Consider the following 16,293-nt stretch of genomic DNA (forward strand, 5'->3'; position numbering starts at 1 on the left):
TGTATTGAAGTTAACTTGTTTAAAAAAATGTGCCACATCATACACTGAACACTTCAACGGCTTCCCATTACAGTTGTAACAGGAATCCAGACATTTACTTGGGTCTACAGGGCTCCATGTGAGCTAACCCTGGGTTACCTCTCCAAGCTCACAGCTGCCCTTTCTCTTAATTCATATTAACCACACTAGCCAAATTGCTGTTCCTACAGAAAACCAAGTAGGCTTCTGCCTCTTTTTTGTATATCGTAAGTTAACATATCAATGCATCATACATTTAATCTTAATCATCAATTCAACTGAATAGCTAAAACCTGAATTAAATAAAAAATAAAACAAGGCCCTGATTGTAAGAATGATATCAGCCCACTTGACCAATGTTCATAGCCATTAAATTCACCATTAAAAGTATGAAATTTGATGTACATAAATAACAGTTTTCTGTATCACTGATAAGATCAACTGGACAGAAGATCTAATTAAAATTTTAAAAGGATTAATTGTTTTGTTTCTGAAATGTATATAGTTACTTAATTGTTGATAATATAAAGCTGAAAAGGTCATTTAAATGTACTATGCTTTAATTTTCCAATTAGAATGAGTCAGTCTGTAATGTTTAACAGTGAGGAAAATGGTAGAAGTTTGTAATATTTTTTTCACTTGAACTTTTTTTTAATTGAGAAAGGTTTTACATTATCAGTTAAGTCCCAAAACTCAAAAAAATGAAGACTTGCCTTTCTTGTCAACTCTGATGTCCATTGAATATCTAGTGAAGAAAAAGCAATTCTAGTGACATTACATTTCTTACCATTCACTTGGAAGATGTGAGTCTGGTAGACTTGTTCATAGCCATCTGCATAGCAGGTATAATTGCCCATGTGTGTTGTGGTGACCTTTGTAATATACAAGGACCCATCATCTCCAAAGTCCTACAGAAACAAGTAAAATAAAATAAAATGAGCTGTTTGTATTTAAAATGTATTTTAACAATTCACTTTTTAAAAAAGTGTATTTAGGAACAAAGTAAAGAGACTAAAGCTTGTCTTTAAAATATTAAAATGATCATTGTTAGCCCTGTAAAGTTGGAGGACTTGCAGTTACTGTTTTCTAAAGACATGCTTTGTCTAAAAAGTGTAATCTTACTCATAAACATAGCTTTTTAGTGTTCATTTGAAATACATAAGTTTAAATAGAAAGTAACAATTTCCACATTAAAAAAAAATTCAATTTACAGTAATTCTCCCCATAGCCATGATTTCCCTTTCTGTGATGTATTCTCAGAAGGCCAATAGACCAGTGCTATGTCTCACTGTGCCTACGTCATTCTCCTCACTTCATCACAGCACAGAGGCATTTTATCATCTCACATAACCGTAAGAGGGGTGAGTACATGAAATAAGGTATTTTGAGAGAGGAGAGAGAGAGACACCACATTCACTGACTTTTACTACAGTATAGTGTTATAAATTGTTGTATTTCATTATTAGTTGTTGTCAATCTCTTACTGTGCCTAATGTATAAATTAAACATTACTATAGATATTTATGTATAGAAAAATATATATATATAAGGTTTGGTACTATCCATGGTTTCAGGCTGTATCCACTAGGAGTCTTGGAACATATCCTCCAAGGATAATGGGGGAATATTGTGTATTTTTAGTTAATAAAGATATAAAATTAGTTTCTCTTATTTGCAGCTAAAACAAACAGTTCTTAATTACATTCTTCACACTTGTATTAATTTTTATGTCCTTTTATTATTTATTTACCAAAAAAAAGTTATTAAAGCAGCATGGTCTCAGGGATAAAATTTATAGCTATATCAATAGAATAGGACTTTTTAAAGCCCAGAAATACTCAATACATTAGAAAAAAATAACCATGCTGCTTCAAATTAATGGGGACAAATTCATAACTAGTTCGGAAAAAGAAAGAATAAAGTAATCTCACGTTGTCAAAACCAAATATAAGAAGCACTTCTGGAACAGTGAGTGAAGACAGAAAATCTTCTCTTCCATAAAGGTAGTGAAACCACTGGCAAAAATTTTCAAAGCCAGCTTTTTCAGAACTCTGAAAGTAGACAAAAGCTCACACCAATTGAGAGAGCATTTACTCCAAAAAATAGCTGAATTTCAGTAAGAACAGCAAGATTTGTGGCATCCCTCTCTCCACAGCTGCTTGGAGGCCTTGAACCACCAGCCCTGTAACTCGGTTCACTGTGAAAACCATCATCTACCAGACACTGGAGCGGGAAGTGTTAGGGAAAATACTGGAAAAACCTGGACTGGATCACTGACAGAAGAACCAAGTGGCAGGTGGAGGGGTTGGAGTGTTGAGGGTTTATGTTACACCTGCGGGCTCAGCGGGGAGTCATCAACCAAGGTCTGAGCCCCAAACACAGGGGCTTCTGTATCTGTAACATTCCTACGTGCACAGCAAATGAGCAGGCAAGGGGGAGTTAGGTTAGGGAGTGAGTGCCTGGCAGAGCGTGGAGTGAAGGGGCCGGAGAACTGAAGGGAGTTTCTGTCATCTTTGCTAAGAAGAGCAGCAGAAGGGAGCCACCTGGACTAGAATGCTGTTCTTGTAAGTTTTTCCCTGTCAGAAGGACAGATTCAGAGCTCCTCCAAGGTCCCATCCCCAGAGATTGTCACTATTTGACCAGTCTAGCAGCTCTTGGAAAACTTCCATTTTTCTGATTTCTTTTATTTGAGCTCAGTGAGTGAAAACAGTCCTATCCGAAGGCCTATATTGAAAAGAAATAACAGTAGTTGTTTAACATTACAGCTTCCTGTGATGGAGATACTAATTGCAAATAACAACAGGGCACCAAAAGTCTTCAAAAGAAAAATGGGAACCTAATGCCTATAAGGAGACCTGAAAACTTGTGCATATTATTAGGAATCTAGAAGGCCATTCATACTTGCAGGACTCTTGTACACCCAGAAAAGATGTATTTTATTTACATTTTAGGATTAGGGAGAGAACCTCTCATCTCTGGCTGACTTGTAACTGCCTGTAGGAGCTCTCAATGCATGACACAAAGCAAAAGAGCATCTCTGCAAAGTCTGGAAGACTTACTGATCCAAGGCATTTAATTAAATTTCTGTCCAATCATTAGTTCACCACCAACATAACTGAGCAAAGATTTCATGCCTGTATATAACAAACTTAAGAAAACTAGATAAATTATGCTTTAGCAAAATTAAAGACTTTTGCTTCACAAAGGACAATATCAAGAAAATGAAAAGACACCCCACAGAATGGGAGAAAATATTTGAAAATCTTTGGTCTCATGTGTGTCAGAATACATAAGACTAGTAAGTACAATTGAAGAATAAAAATAAAAATAATCTAATTAAAACAATGGAGAAGGGATTTGAATAGATATCTTCCAAAAAGATTTATAAATGGGAAATAAGCCTAAGGACATAGAAGGATATTCAACATCATTAGTCATTAGGGAAGTGCAAATAAAAACCACTATGAATACCACTCACACCCACAGGGGTGGCTAAAATAAAAAAAAGAACAACTGCTGGAGAGGATGTGAAATAACTGCAATATTCAAAAGCTGTTGTTGAAAATATTAAACAGTGTACCTACTTTGGTTAACGGTTTGGCATTTCCTCAAAATGATTGAGTCATAATATGTCTAACAATTTCTTTTCTAAGCATATACCCAAAAGAAGAAATACAAATGTCTACAAACAAATTGTACATGAATGTTCAGAGAATCATTACTCTATAACCAAAAAGTGGAAACAACTCAAATACCAATCAACTGATGGATGGATAAACACAAAGTGGTATATTTATATACAGAAAAATATTATTTGGTAATAAAAAAAGGAATAAAGTACTGATACATACTACAACATGACTGAATCTTGAAAATATGCTAAATGAAAGAAGCCAAACACAATAAGCCACACACTATATAAGTCTATTTAAAAGAAATGTCCAGAATAGCCACATACATAGAGATAGAAAATAGATACATGGTTACCAGGGGCTGAGGGGACAGGCTGACAAGAAATGGCTGCTAATAGATATGGAGTGCTTTTTGGATTGATGATAATGTTCTAAACTTTGATTGCCCTCACTGGCTACAATTTTGAAAATGTTCTAGGGACCACTGAACTGCACAGTTTAAAGGGGTTAATTTTATGGTATGAGTTTTCTATCTCAGTAAAACTGTTATTAAAAATAAGATATATGGAATACTTCAATATAAAATATTAAATATGCTAAAAAATTATATATTGCTTTGACCAGTGAAATATTTACTGTGTATGAAAAAAATCAGTAGTCAAGAAAGAAAGAATGAATCAGTATATTTACATAAAAAAGAAACATTTCTGCATTACAAAACATCATAAGCATTAAAATAAAGATAATAAACCACAGAGTATCTATGGAAAATATTTAAAAATCAATGCATTTAATACATATTTACATAGCCATTATTAAATGCCAGACTGTTCTAAGTAACTCATAACTACTGATATATTTGATCCGTGTACCAAACCTTTGAGAAGAGAATCTACTAAAATCCTCACACATTATAGCAGGGGGCACTAATCATGTTAAGTAATAACCTAAATTTCAGTTGGCTCCTAATTAGTAGAGCTAGGATTTGAAACCACGTAGGCTTACTCCAGAGTTTGTACTTTAAACCCCTACACTGTGCTGCCTTCCTTGTCAACAATAGATTGAACTAGGACTAAGGACAGGAAAAGAACAAAAAGGAAAGTCAAAACAAAATGATCAAGTCAAAGGAGTTCAAGTATACTGGTAGGCCTGAAGAAAAGAGGTTAGAGATATGGTAATGCATGTGGAAAACGAAGAAGGGAGGCTGGATAGATAGATCTCTTGAGGTTTAAGTCAAAAGACAACAGCATTTAACATGTAAGTCAACAACTGCCTCTTACCCTTGTCAGCAGTAGAGAATAGGATGAATCGGAAGGCGCTGCTGTGACTTCTTAAGATGTCACTGGCAAATCTTCAATGCCACTTATTACAATTATTATTGAAGCTTTTTCATATATCTGGTAACTATTATCCTCTGTAAATTGTTTGCATTGTCTCTTTCAACCTTTAAAATGTGAGTTTACTATTTTCCATGTTGATTCTTATATTTGTTAATACATTGATTATCTGTTAATCTTATGTGGAATATTTTGATTTGGAAATTTGGTTTTCATTCCTTAAATCAACTTTATGATTAAAAAGTCTTTTTCATTCTTATTTAATATAAATACATCCCAGCATTTCCTTCTAATTTCTTTATGGTTGTGACAATCACATCTAATCCTTTAATATTTCCTTTAGTTTTTTTCTTTTTATGAAGTAAGCATTCATCTTTACCTCTTTACTAAACTGTTACTAGTTGTCTCAGTATTATTTGATCAAGAAAACTTTCTCCCCCACTTATGATTTTTTATCCTGGTATCTTTAAAATATAATAGTACCCAGTGACTTACCAATATTCACATAGCAGTGCTCCAAAGTATACCTCATGTTTCTGCTTTACCTATATTCATACCACCTGCATTTCTGTTAAAAATAGATTCCCTCTAACTGATGCTCACTACAGATTGATTGCAATCAAGAAAATTACTATGGGATATTGAATCTGGGCCTGAAGGTAATGAAAATGTTCTTTCAGTCAAGAGAAAAAGAGAGAGACACAGAGAAGGGGGCATGGAAAGAGGAACAAGAACAGGATAAGAATGAGGAGGAGGATCACGGGGAGGGGGAAGAGGAGTTCTTACATACTGCATGCTCTAGCCATCATATTGTTTAGCTAATGAATAATATTTCCTTAATTAACTATCAAATAAAATAAAATCCCTCAACATCACATTATATAAGATTAATCATACCACATTTCTACTGCTCCCAGGAGGAACTTTCATGGCATTCTAGGAAAAGCCTCATGACCCACACCATAAGAGAGAGCTTGGAGCTTGAACGCCAACAAGAAAGCTGCCGTGCAATGACACTCCCTTCAATATTGCAGCCTACCATTAAAAGCGGGGCTTGTAGGGCACAGCCCTTAGATGAGAGAACAGAAACGCCCGCCAGGAAGACCAGAGCTAGCCATGCCACCAACACCAGGGAAGATAGTTGACATGTGGCAGGTACAGTGTGAGAAAGCCAAACTTCTGTAGAAACCAATTCAGAATTTAAAATATTTTGAGAAAGATTAGGAGCCAAAAGTAAATACTGATAATGTGAAATGTAATAGAAAGATATCCAGTGTGCATAAGGTAGGCAGGCATGCAGGGCGTGCACATTCAAGGGACACTTGACACGTGCAGAACAAACCATGGAGCCCTAATCCAAACATAGATGAATACCTTCACTGGACTGGAATAATTAAAAATTACCTGAAAATCTCAAAGTATATTTGTTATTTGTAATTATATTTATACTCCTATTTCCCAAACTGTAAATAGGTCCTTTAAAGTATATTTTCAAAATATTCTCTTTAAATTTTCATAAAACCTTAAATAAACAACTTTTCCATGTGTTCTACACAGACACCTAGAAAGCCTGTCTCTTCTCTATCTACTTGAATCAAGATTCTTTTTTACCCAATCATGTGAAAATTATCCAAGAATATAACCTTGAAACTGTTTACTTAAATTATCTTATTGCTATCTTTGATTCTCTGTCATATTGAGACAGGGACCATGGGTGTAGTCAGAGTAGGGTGAGGGCCTCCAGCAAATGCAGGGCGCAATACTTAGAGCAATGTAACAATGGGCAAAGAAGTCCCTAGTGAAACTCTGTGTTAAGCATTATGCAAAATCAAGATCACACTATCTAGGGAAAGATACCAGACTAAGAATATAGACATCTTCAGTGAGATCAGTTAAAGGTCAAAAGGCCAGGAGCAACTTGGCCTGGAATGTCTGAGTGTTCTGCAAGGGTATCAGCAGAACCCGTGACTCTGCTGTCAGCCCTGGCAATCAGACTAGGACCCAACCCACCTTGAGGACAGGGCAGGTGATGCAAGTCCACACCCCCAAGTTTTTTTCATGTTCTCAAAAAATCCTCAACTGCCTATAAAACCCCCTAGACAACACACCACTACGGACTCTCTTGTCCCCTCCTGGTGTAAGCCAGGAGCTTTTTCGTCTCACTTAATCTCTAAATAAAAACCTGTACCTTGCTCTCCTACCTTGAGTGTTTGTGAAGCTCATTCTTTGGCTTCCTGAACAAGAACCCCGGCATCAATAAGAAATCCCTTTAAATTAGAATATTCTCTAAACTAGCATATATGTGACCCCTTCTAATCTATATTTCTTTGCTCATGTTTTTACCCCTTTTACTAAGTGGAAACAAAATCATCCTGCTGAGGGTTCTTATCCCCACTGCAACAAAGAGTTGAAGGGCAGACACACAGTGGTGAAGCAGAGTAAAAGTCTTATTCAAATATGCTGCACAGGAGGAGCTGGCTAGAGTCAAGGTAGATAAAGGTAGGTTTATTTGATCACACTTCAAGGGAGGAGTGGGACAGAGTCAAGACAGAAAAAGACAGGTTTACTTGTATAAAGTAAAGAGGGAAGGGAAGGTCATTGAACTGCAGCTTAGCATAAGGCATAATTTCCTGCCAACTCCTAAAGCCAGTGTCAACTGGTGGCCAGTGTCCACCTGAATCTGCACAGCATGGGAATAGAATCCCTACCACCCCAGGATTTGGGGGAGCCACAGAGCACTGGGTGGAGTGAGACTATGTTCTGCGAACTTCCCAAAGAAAAAAAAGGAGATTTTCAGGCAGGCTAACAAGAAGCATGATCGTATTGCTGCAGTTCTGTCTGGGTCACAAAGGTGACAGGAAGTTACAAGCCCAAATGAAAGACCTCAGTAGCCCCTCCCTACTTATCTGAAGTGGGACAGAGAGAGTGACACACTTGAAGAAAGGCAAGTGTGGGCAACCTCAGAGAGGAGGAGGTGCCCTGAAGGGTTTGGGGTTGGGGTTTTATAGGGTGTTTTGGGTAAGGGTCAGCCTAAGACATGATGTGTACAGGTGATTCATAATTCCTTTGAAGTTTGTCTTAAGAACAAGGTTATTCAGGGGACCGTGCTGGTTTGGACTTCATCAGCTTTCTCCATGTGGGTTTATTTACATTCCCCAGGTCTGCCTCCTGCCCTGGTTACAAAGATATTTCATTAGGGGCTGGAAGAAGAGGAAAAAAACAGCATATAGGTTAAGCTAAAGAATAAACAGCGTTTTCACAGGCTAAGTAGATTTTACAATGGCATGATCTAATTGATACAATGAAGACACAGGCTGTGCTCAGATACTTTTCTTTATCTAGGGAATATGTGGACATTCTAAGTTACTCTTGGCCTTTGGAGCTTCAACTCATTAACTCATTAACTCTGTGAGTTCTTTCTGCCTCTCTGGTTTTATCTGGTTAACCCTTTTAGTGGGTTTTACTGGCCTATTCTCCCTCCACCTGCTCATGTCTATTTTTCTGCCTAACAATCCAACCTCAGTTTCTCTCAATATACAACTGTATGACCACCTTTTCAGACAACTTTTCTGAACAAGAAAGACTAATATTCCCTCACCACACTGAATAAGGATGAAGTTTTTTCATTGCACTTAAAACACAGTAACTATTTATTGAGCATTTAAATATGCCAGACACTGGACTAAATAATTTAAATAATTATCAGATTTCTTCCTTTAAGCAACCTTTTTAAAATACACTATGATTAGTCCCATTTTATATATAAGGAAACTAAAATAAACTGGTGTTAAGTTTGAGGTCACCAACTGCTGTGGTCTGAATGTTTGTGTCCCCTCCCCAGTTCATCTGTTGAAATAGTAATGCCCAGTGTGATGGTGTTAGGAGGTGGGGCTTGGGAGGTGCTTAGGTCATGAGGGTGGAGCCTTCACAAGTGGGATGAGTGCTCTTTTAAAACACCGGGACAGAGATCTCTCACCCCTTCCACTATGTGAGGACACAGGGAGAAGTCACTGACTATGAACCAGAAAAAGGGCTCTTAGCAGAATATCATTGTGCTGGTGCCTTGATCTTGGATTTCTCAGCGTCAGAACTGTGAGAAATAAACTTCTGCTGTTTAGGCTCCCCAGTCTGTAGCATTTTATTAGAGCAGCCCAAGGGACCAACCAAAGTGAGGGGCCCAAGAGTAGCATCCAAATAGACTGAAGAACTGAACTACTATTGTCCTGTAATTCTTCATACAGTTTCCTCTTTCCAGATTCTTCATTATTTTAGCCAAACTTCGGTTGAGTTAACATATATATATATATGTACATATTAAAGATATAGAATATACATATCAATATATCTATCAATCCTACTCTTTACCTCCATCCTGACTCAGCATTTCTAATTTTTTAATCTTCCATTTTCTCAGCATTTTTCTAATCTGCAATAGATTAAATCATATTATGAAATTTTGATGCTCAGACATGGTTGAAAATTATGATCTTAGGAACAGATGCTTGTTGCATTCAGTGATAAAATCTTGCGCTCATTCTAAACCCCCATTACACCTTTATAATCTTGCTGCCAATAGGTATTCCATAAGCATTTCTTCAGTAGTTAAATCTTTATGAGCCTCTGTACAATTAAAAAGTTGCCTCAAGGCACTGGTGTTCACAAAACTGATAGAAAAAACTAAAATCATTTGTTTTGTTGAGTTGATTGCTTATATACTTTTCTAGGCAGTACAAAAGGGAACTGTGGAAGAAAGAAAATCTGTAGCATATTTCTAAAATTTTGAATAATTTTATGGCTATATTGCTGATAATTAATTATGTAAGAATAATAATGAAAACATCTAACACCTATAACTGATGAGCATGAGTAATCTGAATACACAAGCCAAGAAACACCAGGTAAGATTATACAAGAACATAACAGCTGAAATTCAGTCCTGCGTTAACCACAAGCATCGGTTCCAATCTGAAAGATAAATACTATCCATTACAAAATGGTACTTTTTAAAATTAAGTTTACTTTCCTATTTCACGTTATGTTCCTCCTCGTAGTTATAAATTGAATGGCACCAGTAGTGCTGCTCTTTAAATGAGGTTTTCCATGTAATTTACATTTCTTTGATATACCTTGACGTTAAAGTTATGACTTTGTAGTTATGACTATGCTAGTCAGCTTTTACTTGTAATATTGTGAAAGCTATTTTCCTAGCTTTTTATGTGTACAAACTATATTTTAATAAAATAGCAATAAAAGTAATTTAAGCAAACATCTACATATTGAAATTTACCAAAGTACTATTATCTCATGATTTGCATGATTTTCTAAAAACTATGGAAATATCTCACTAGCCCATTTACTTATTTAATCTATCATCAATAAGCAGCACAGTGAAATATAAAATTAAGTAATATAAATTCAATTTGGTAAATAAATTATTTTAAAATCCTTCTTTCCTAAAGTAAGCCATTTCATGTATCAATTTAAAGAGACACAATAGAAAAGTAAATTAATATGGACTTAAATTATTACTTTAAACTGATAAACAAAAAGTCAAGCAAGTGAATTCTTTGGTATGAAAACAAAAATGGAAATTATGAAAACTGTGTAACATTATTATTTGATGGTATATGTGAATAATCAGATTAATCAAATTTTACTCCACTTAGGACTTATGTACTCATATGTTTATCACAGCATTACTTTCAATAGTCAAGATATGGAAGCAACCTAAATGTCAATTGATAATGAATGCATAAAGAAGATGAATGGATAAAGAAAGTAAATTTAAATTTAATATTAAACATTTTTAATGGGTGAAATTCACCTTTCAGATTGGAACAAATGTTTATGGTTAAATCAGGACTAAAATTCAGCTGTTATGTTCTGGTGTAATCACACCTGATGGTAGGGATAATGAATGGGTAAGACAGATGAACGGAAAAATAATGGATATATACTTGTGTGTATATATATAATGGCATTACATATATAATGGAATTATACATTATTTTTTATATTTAATATATTATACATAATGGAATGTTACTCAGCCATAAAAAAATAATCAAATCTTGCCATCTGCAACAACATGGATGGATGGGTATAGAGGCTATTATGCTAAGGAAAATAAATTAGAGAAAGACAAAGACTGTATGATTTCACTTTTATGTGGAATCCATAAAACAAAGCAAATAAGACAGAAGCAGACTCATAGATACAGAGAACAAACTAATGGTTTGTTCCATTAGTTTGGAAGGGGACAGTGATTGTCCCCTTCCCCAGAGGGAGGATGGGGAGGGACAAAATAGGTGAAGGGGATTAAGAGGTACAATCTTCCAATTATAAGATAACTAAAACACAGGATGTAATGCACAGCATAGGGGATATAGTCAATAACATTGTAACAGCTTTGTGTAGTGACAGATGGTAACTAGACTTATTGTGGTGACCATTTCATTACATAAATATCAAATCACTATGTTGCATACCTGAAACAAATACAATACTTTATTATTCTACAATAAAAAAAGAAGAATCCTGCAAAAATTTTCCATTAATGTGATATAATAGTGAGTAATAAAGTCTATTTAAAAGTCTATCTTTTTTTAAACTATTGTTCAAAACATTTTACGTATATGGAGCCAGAATTGCCATAAAGCTGGTCAAATTTAAGTCTCAGAGCCCCTCAATCATATAAGCCCTTTCCAGGGATACAAAAGCAGCCCTGCAGTGTGTTAGATGGCCATATGTTTCTGTATAATTTACAAATATATTTATAATTTTCTATGATATCTTACTGTAATAAATATCCCATTTTGCACCTACCTGTTACTTACAATTTGCATTAGGTCTGAAAAAAAGTACCTTCAAAATGTAGGTATTTTAAAACTTCAAGATCCATATAATCTTGAACTACTGCTGGCTATATTGATTCTTTACATTTTGCATATAATAGCATGTTTTATACACATAACATGTTCTGACACAAATAGAATTCAGAAAGATTAAATTAGTTGTCTATGAAACCTGTAATAATACAATATTCAAAACTAGAACATCTGGCTCTAGAGTTCATGTTCTGAAAGTCCACATTTCTTTATAGACACAGGCATTAACATGGATGATCACCAAGCACAATGATGTCAAATACACACACACACACACACACACACACACACACACACACACATAAAATGACTCAATTTGTACAAAGTTCAAAATAGGCAAAAATAAGCTTATGTTTGCATGTTTTAGGTACATATGCATTACATACATTTATGGCAAAAGTTTAAAAAATAGCAAAAACTGGTTAATATTATAGCTCATGGTAAGAGTTATATCAAGAGTAATAGGAGAATATATGAGGAGGAGCCTAGAGGGGGCTTCAAATTTGTTGTTAATGTTACATTTTTTTTAAATGGTTACTGAGTCTATAGTTAGCATATTATTTTACTTTTAAGTTGTACATATATATAGACCCTTGGGTACATGGAATATAGAAATACAGAAAATTAATTCAATTTAAAAATTTTCTGCTAGACCTTAAACCATGTATCTCAAGTACATAGCTTCCCCTAAATACATGTAGAAAGTCCCAGGTCTCCCTTTCTTATTACTCTAAATGCACTATAATTACACTTCTTAAAAGTTTAATGGAAAAAATTAGATGTTAAACTGTATTTTGACATGTTTTGAAAGAGAATTATACTTATTCTGGTTTCATCAAAATATTAAATAATGTAATACCTAAAGACACATGTGATCTTGGTACCTTTTGTATAATCAGTGAATTAATAGTGTGTTTTACAGAGTTCTGGTTCCATCTCAGGGTAGATGGATGGAAAGAATTTCATACCTGTCCAAATAACAAGAAGCTGATCAATCTGCAAAATCATAGTGTTCTTGAACCTATCCAAGTGCTGACTTCAAAGGCAACTTATAAGGTAGAATCTGATGAAATCTGGAGTGAGCCTCCAGAATAAGATAAGACACAGGCACTCACTCATCTATACCAGAACTCTGAAAGGAAATAAGCCTGCCATACAACAGGTACAAAAAAAATCAACTAATTTTTTAATGAACTGTGAAAAGCTGAACATGCATAATTGTACAAGTATTGAGCCCTGGGAGCACAAACACTTGTACCCTCTTTGCCAGAGACCTCATTATTTGCTCATGAAAGATTGGGAGCAAGAGAGATCAGAGATGGCATTCTTCATAATGTAGTTCTGCTGAAGAGTAATTCTTACCTGGATCTTTCTCTCCAGAGGAATAAAGTCTTAAGATGGTGTAAAAAGGCAGCAAACCCCATCACTTTCAGTGGATGAAACCTCACTGAGTTTGGAAAAAGGAGAGGGACAAGATATCCCCCTAGTTCCAGAAAATTAAAGATCCCTTGCCACACTGGGGGCAGGCAGGGAAAAGTTAGCTCTAAAGACTGAGACACATGAGCTGCATAAGGTTGAGGCTGAATGAGAAAAATGTAGAAAGTTATCTTGCTCATCACCACCCAGGCTAACAAGAACCAGGAGTCAGGCAAGAGCAGATGACCCCTAGTGCAGAGTATGGAGACGAGGGAGAGATGACTTCGCTGCGGTATAGCATCAGAGAAAACCTGCAATGGTGCATGGACCAAGCACAACCAAGAATTTAGTTAGATTTCTAATCTAGCTCCCACCTAACCACAGGGTACCAATAGTGGATTTGAAACTAGTGGTGCATTGAAGGTAATTATAGCAACCAACAAAACTCAAACACAACTCAACACCCTAGTAAAAGCCTTGCCTAACAGAGAGAGTCATACCTCTTTTCAGGCATAAATATTACTTATCTTGGTCTCTACCTTTTCAGAATATGTAGATTTCAACTAAATTAAGAGACATCCAAAATGGAAAGGAATCTGCTGTTGAGAGACAGAACATCAGTATTATTAACCCAAACATAAACCTATAGTTGGAAAATTCAGACAGGGAGTTTAAAACAACTATGATTAATATGTTACAGGCTCTAGTGGAAAGATTTAGACATTCATGAATAGGTGGGTAACTTCAGCAGAGAAATGGAAACAATAAGAAAGCATCAAGAACATGCTAGAAATAAATCTACACACGCAGTGTGACACAGAATGCCTTTGACAGGCACATCAGTTTGGCTGATACAACAGAGGAAGACTCAATGAACGTGAACATAGGTCTACAGATATTATTCAAATGGAAACACTAAGAGGAAATTAGTGAAAAACTTACGGAAAAAAAAGAACAAAGTATTCAGGACGCATAGGTCAATATCTGTCTAAAATAGTGTAATTGGAATTTTAGAAGGAAAAAGAGGGAGAAATGAATTATTTTCAAAATTGTCAAAATTTCAAGAATTTTCTAAAAATTTCTAAAAAGAAATGAAAAATTTCCCAAGGTTTGGAGACCAGGTATAACCAGAATAAGGATATCAACATACCTAAAAATATATATGTATAATTTAGAGAAGTGAATGATCTACCTAAGAAGTTAAGAAAAATTAGAGATATGAGGTAACAATGTCAATTCATCAGCATAAAGAATGCTTTGATGGCTAAGTTGGATTACTCAGTTATCTATAGCCTTATTGTAAAATCAATGTATTAATCAATTGCATGAGCATATATAAATAACAAATAAATAAAAATTTTAAAAGGACATGATCAGATTCTGATACTATTATATATTCAAATGATAAATCTATCTCTTGTATTTATACACAAATAATATCATTTTCGGATCATTTTCTTTTCAATACCATTTGCTTCTGTCTTTTAATGTAATTTTATTATCTTTCCAATATCTTCTTGGATTGATTTTAATATTCAGCTGAGTTTAATGTTCACTGATAAATATTTTAAATTTCATTGACTAAATCAGCAAATGATATTATGCAGAAGTCCACTCAGTCTTATGACCATGAATCATCAATCTTAAATCAGATCTCTGGGATCCTGAAGAAAGTAAGCACATTATTCAGGAGCCATTCCAGAGGCAAAAACACATAGTAATTTGAACTTGGAGATTTTAACTAAAAGTCATTAACTAAAATAAGGAATTGTAGTAACGAATGTTTGTCTACTAAAGAGTAACGAATACGCTAAAGAGTATAGGAATAACAGATATAGAAGAAACCACCACCCCTAGAGATGAGATAGTGAACCCAAGGAAGAGACTCCTCTCCTGTAGTGTTGACCTCTTTTAAGGGTGGGCACATCTGTGGCTCATCAGCGAGTAAAGAAATTTACTGAGGCTGCAAAGCCTCCCAAGGGGTACAGGAGGAGATTTTTAATAGATGGTATCCTGCTGGAAGCCCCACACTGAGAAGCCACTTCTGGTGTTGCTGGAGAAATCTGCCCATGGGGACTACCATGAGCTGCTAGAAATCAGGTATTTGGGGAGCTGAGGAACTGCAGGAGCTGCACAGCCTAGGCACTAGGAAAGTAAGCTTAGTGCTATAGCCTTGGCACTGAGAAATATTCACCTAGTGAGGCAGCCTGCCCAGAAAACACACCAGAATTTAGAAGAGAAACTCCTTTCCCACTTGATTGCTCCTCTAGTACTCTACACTAACAAAGCATGCTATCTGCAACACAAAAAATATTTACAGGATTTAGATATATTATTGCAGAGCAGTCATTTAAGGATGATTTGGTGCAGAGCAGCAATTCATCAGTGACTAGTATATCAATTTTCATATGTCTCAAGAAAAATGCCAGATTAGGAAAACAAATGGTCAACTACCTAATCCAATGCAGGCCATGTGTCTTGCACTACACTTTTTAGTCTAATCATTCACCAGTAGTAATGGGGAAAAAAGGGTATAACATACAGAGAATAAATTCAAAAGTATGCAAGAATTGGTTATGTTGGTGTTTTCAATTTATAAAAATTCATCAAGCTATAAACTTATGGTTTATGTACTTGTATCATTTTTATATTTCAATAAAAACTTTTAAAATGAAACATCCATGTTGCAAAGTAGTTTCTGATTATAATCAACCTGTACATAGCACTTGTAAAGTCCACATATTTAGCCCTAACTGACATACTTATTTCTCCATGTTGTAACTGCCTATTAATTGTAATGCCTTTGAATTGAAAGGAATTTTATTCCCAGGAACTAAATAAAGGTTTGTTGAAAAAGAATTGAAGAATGAGTTTATTTTGGAAGTAGAGACATGTCAGTCATTCAAAACATGTTTTTTTTCCATGACTTCTTTGAGATTTCCAAGTTTTCCTCTAAATGAAGATAATTGTCATTATAAATGCTATCAGGATCTGCTTCCAACA

At 35.2% G+C, this 16,293-nt stretch overlaps 1 protein-coding gene across 1 annotated transcript in view; it reads right to left on the reverse strand.

Moving 5' to 3' along the window:
* Positions 1 to 16,293, reverse strand: part of FSTL5 (follistatin like 5) — an 856,022-nt gene that overhangs the window by 209,412 nt on the left and 630,317 nt on the right. The window contains exon 8 of the mRNA XM_036892294.2: positions 806 to 926. Within this exon, the coding sequence (XP_036748189.2) occupies positions 806 to 926 (121 nt within the window). The remainder of the gene's footprint in view (positions 1 to 805; positions 927 to 16,293) is intronic.

This window comes from Manis pentadactyla, chromosome 1 (genome assembly GCF_030020395.1).
Source record: "Manis pentadactyla isolate mManPen7 chromosome 1, mManPen7.hap1, whole genome shotgun sequence".
In the NCBI taxonomy this organism is placed as follows: domain Eukaryota; kingdom Metazoa; phylum Chordata; class Mammalia; order Pholidota; family Manidae; genus Manis; species Manis pentadactyla.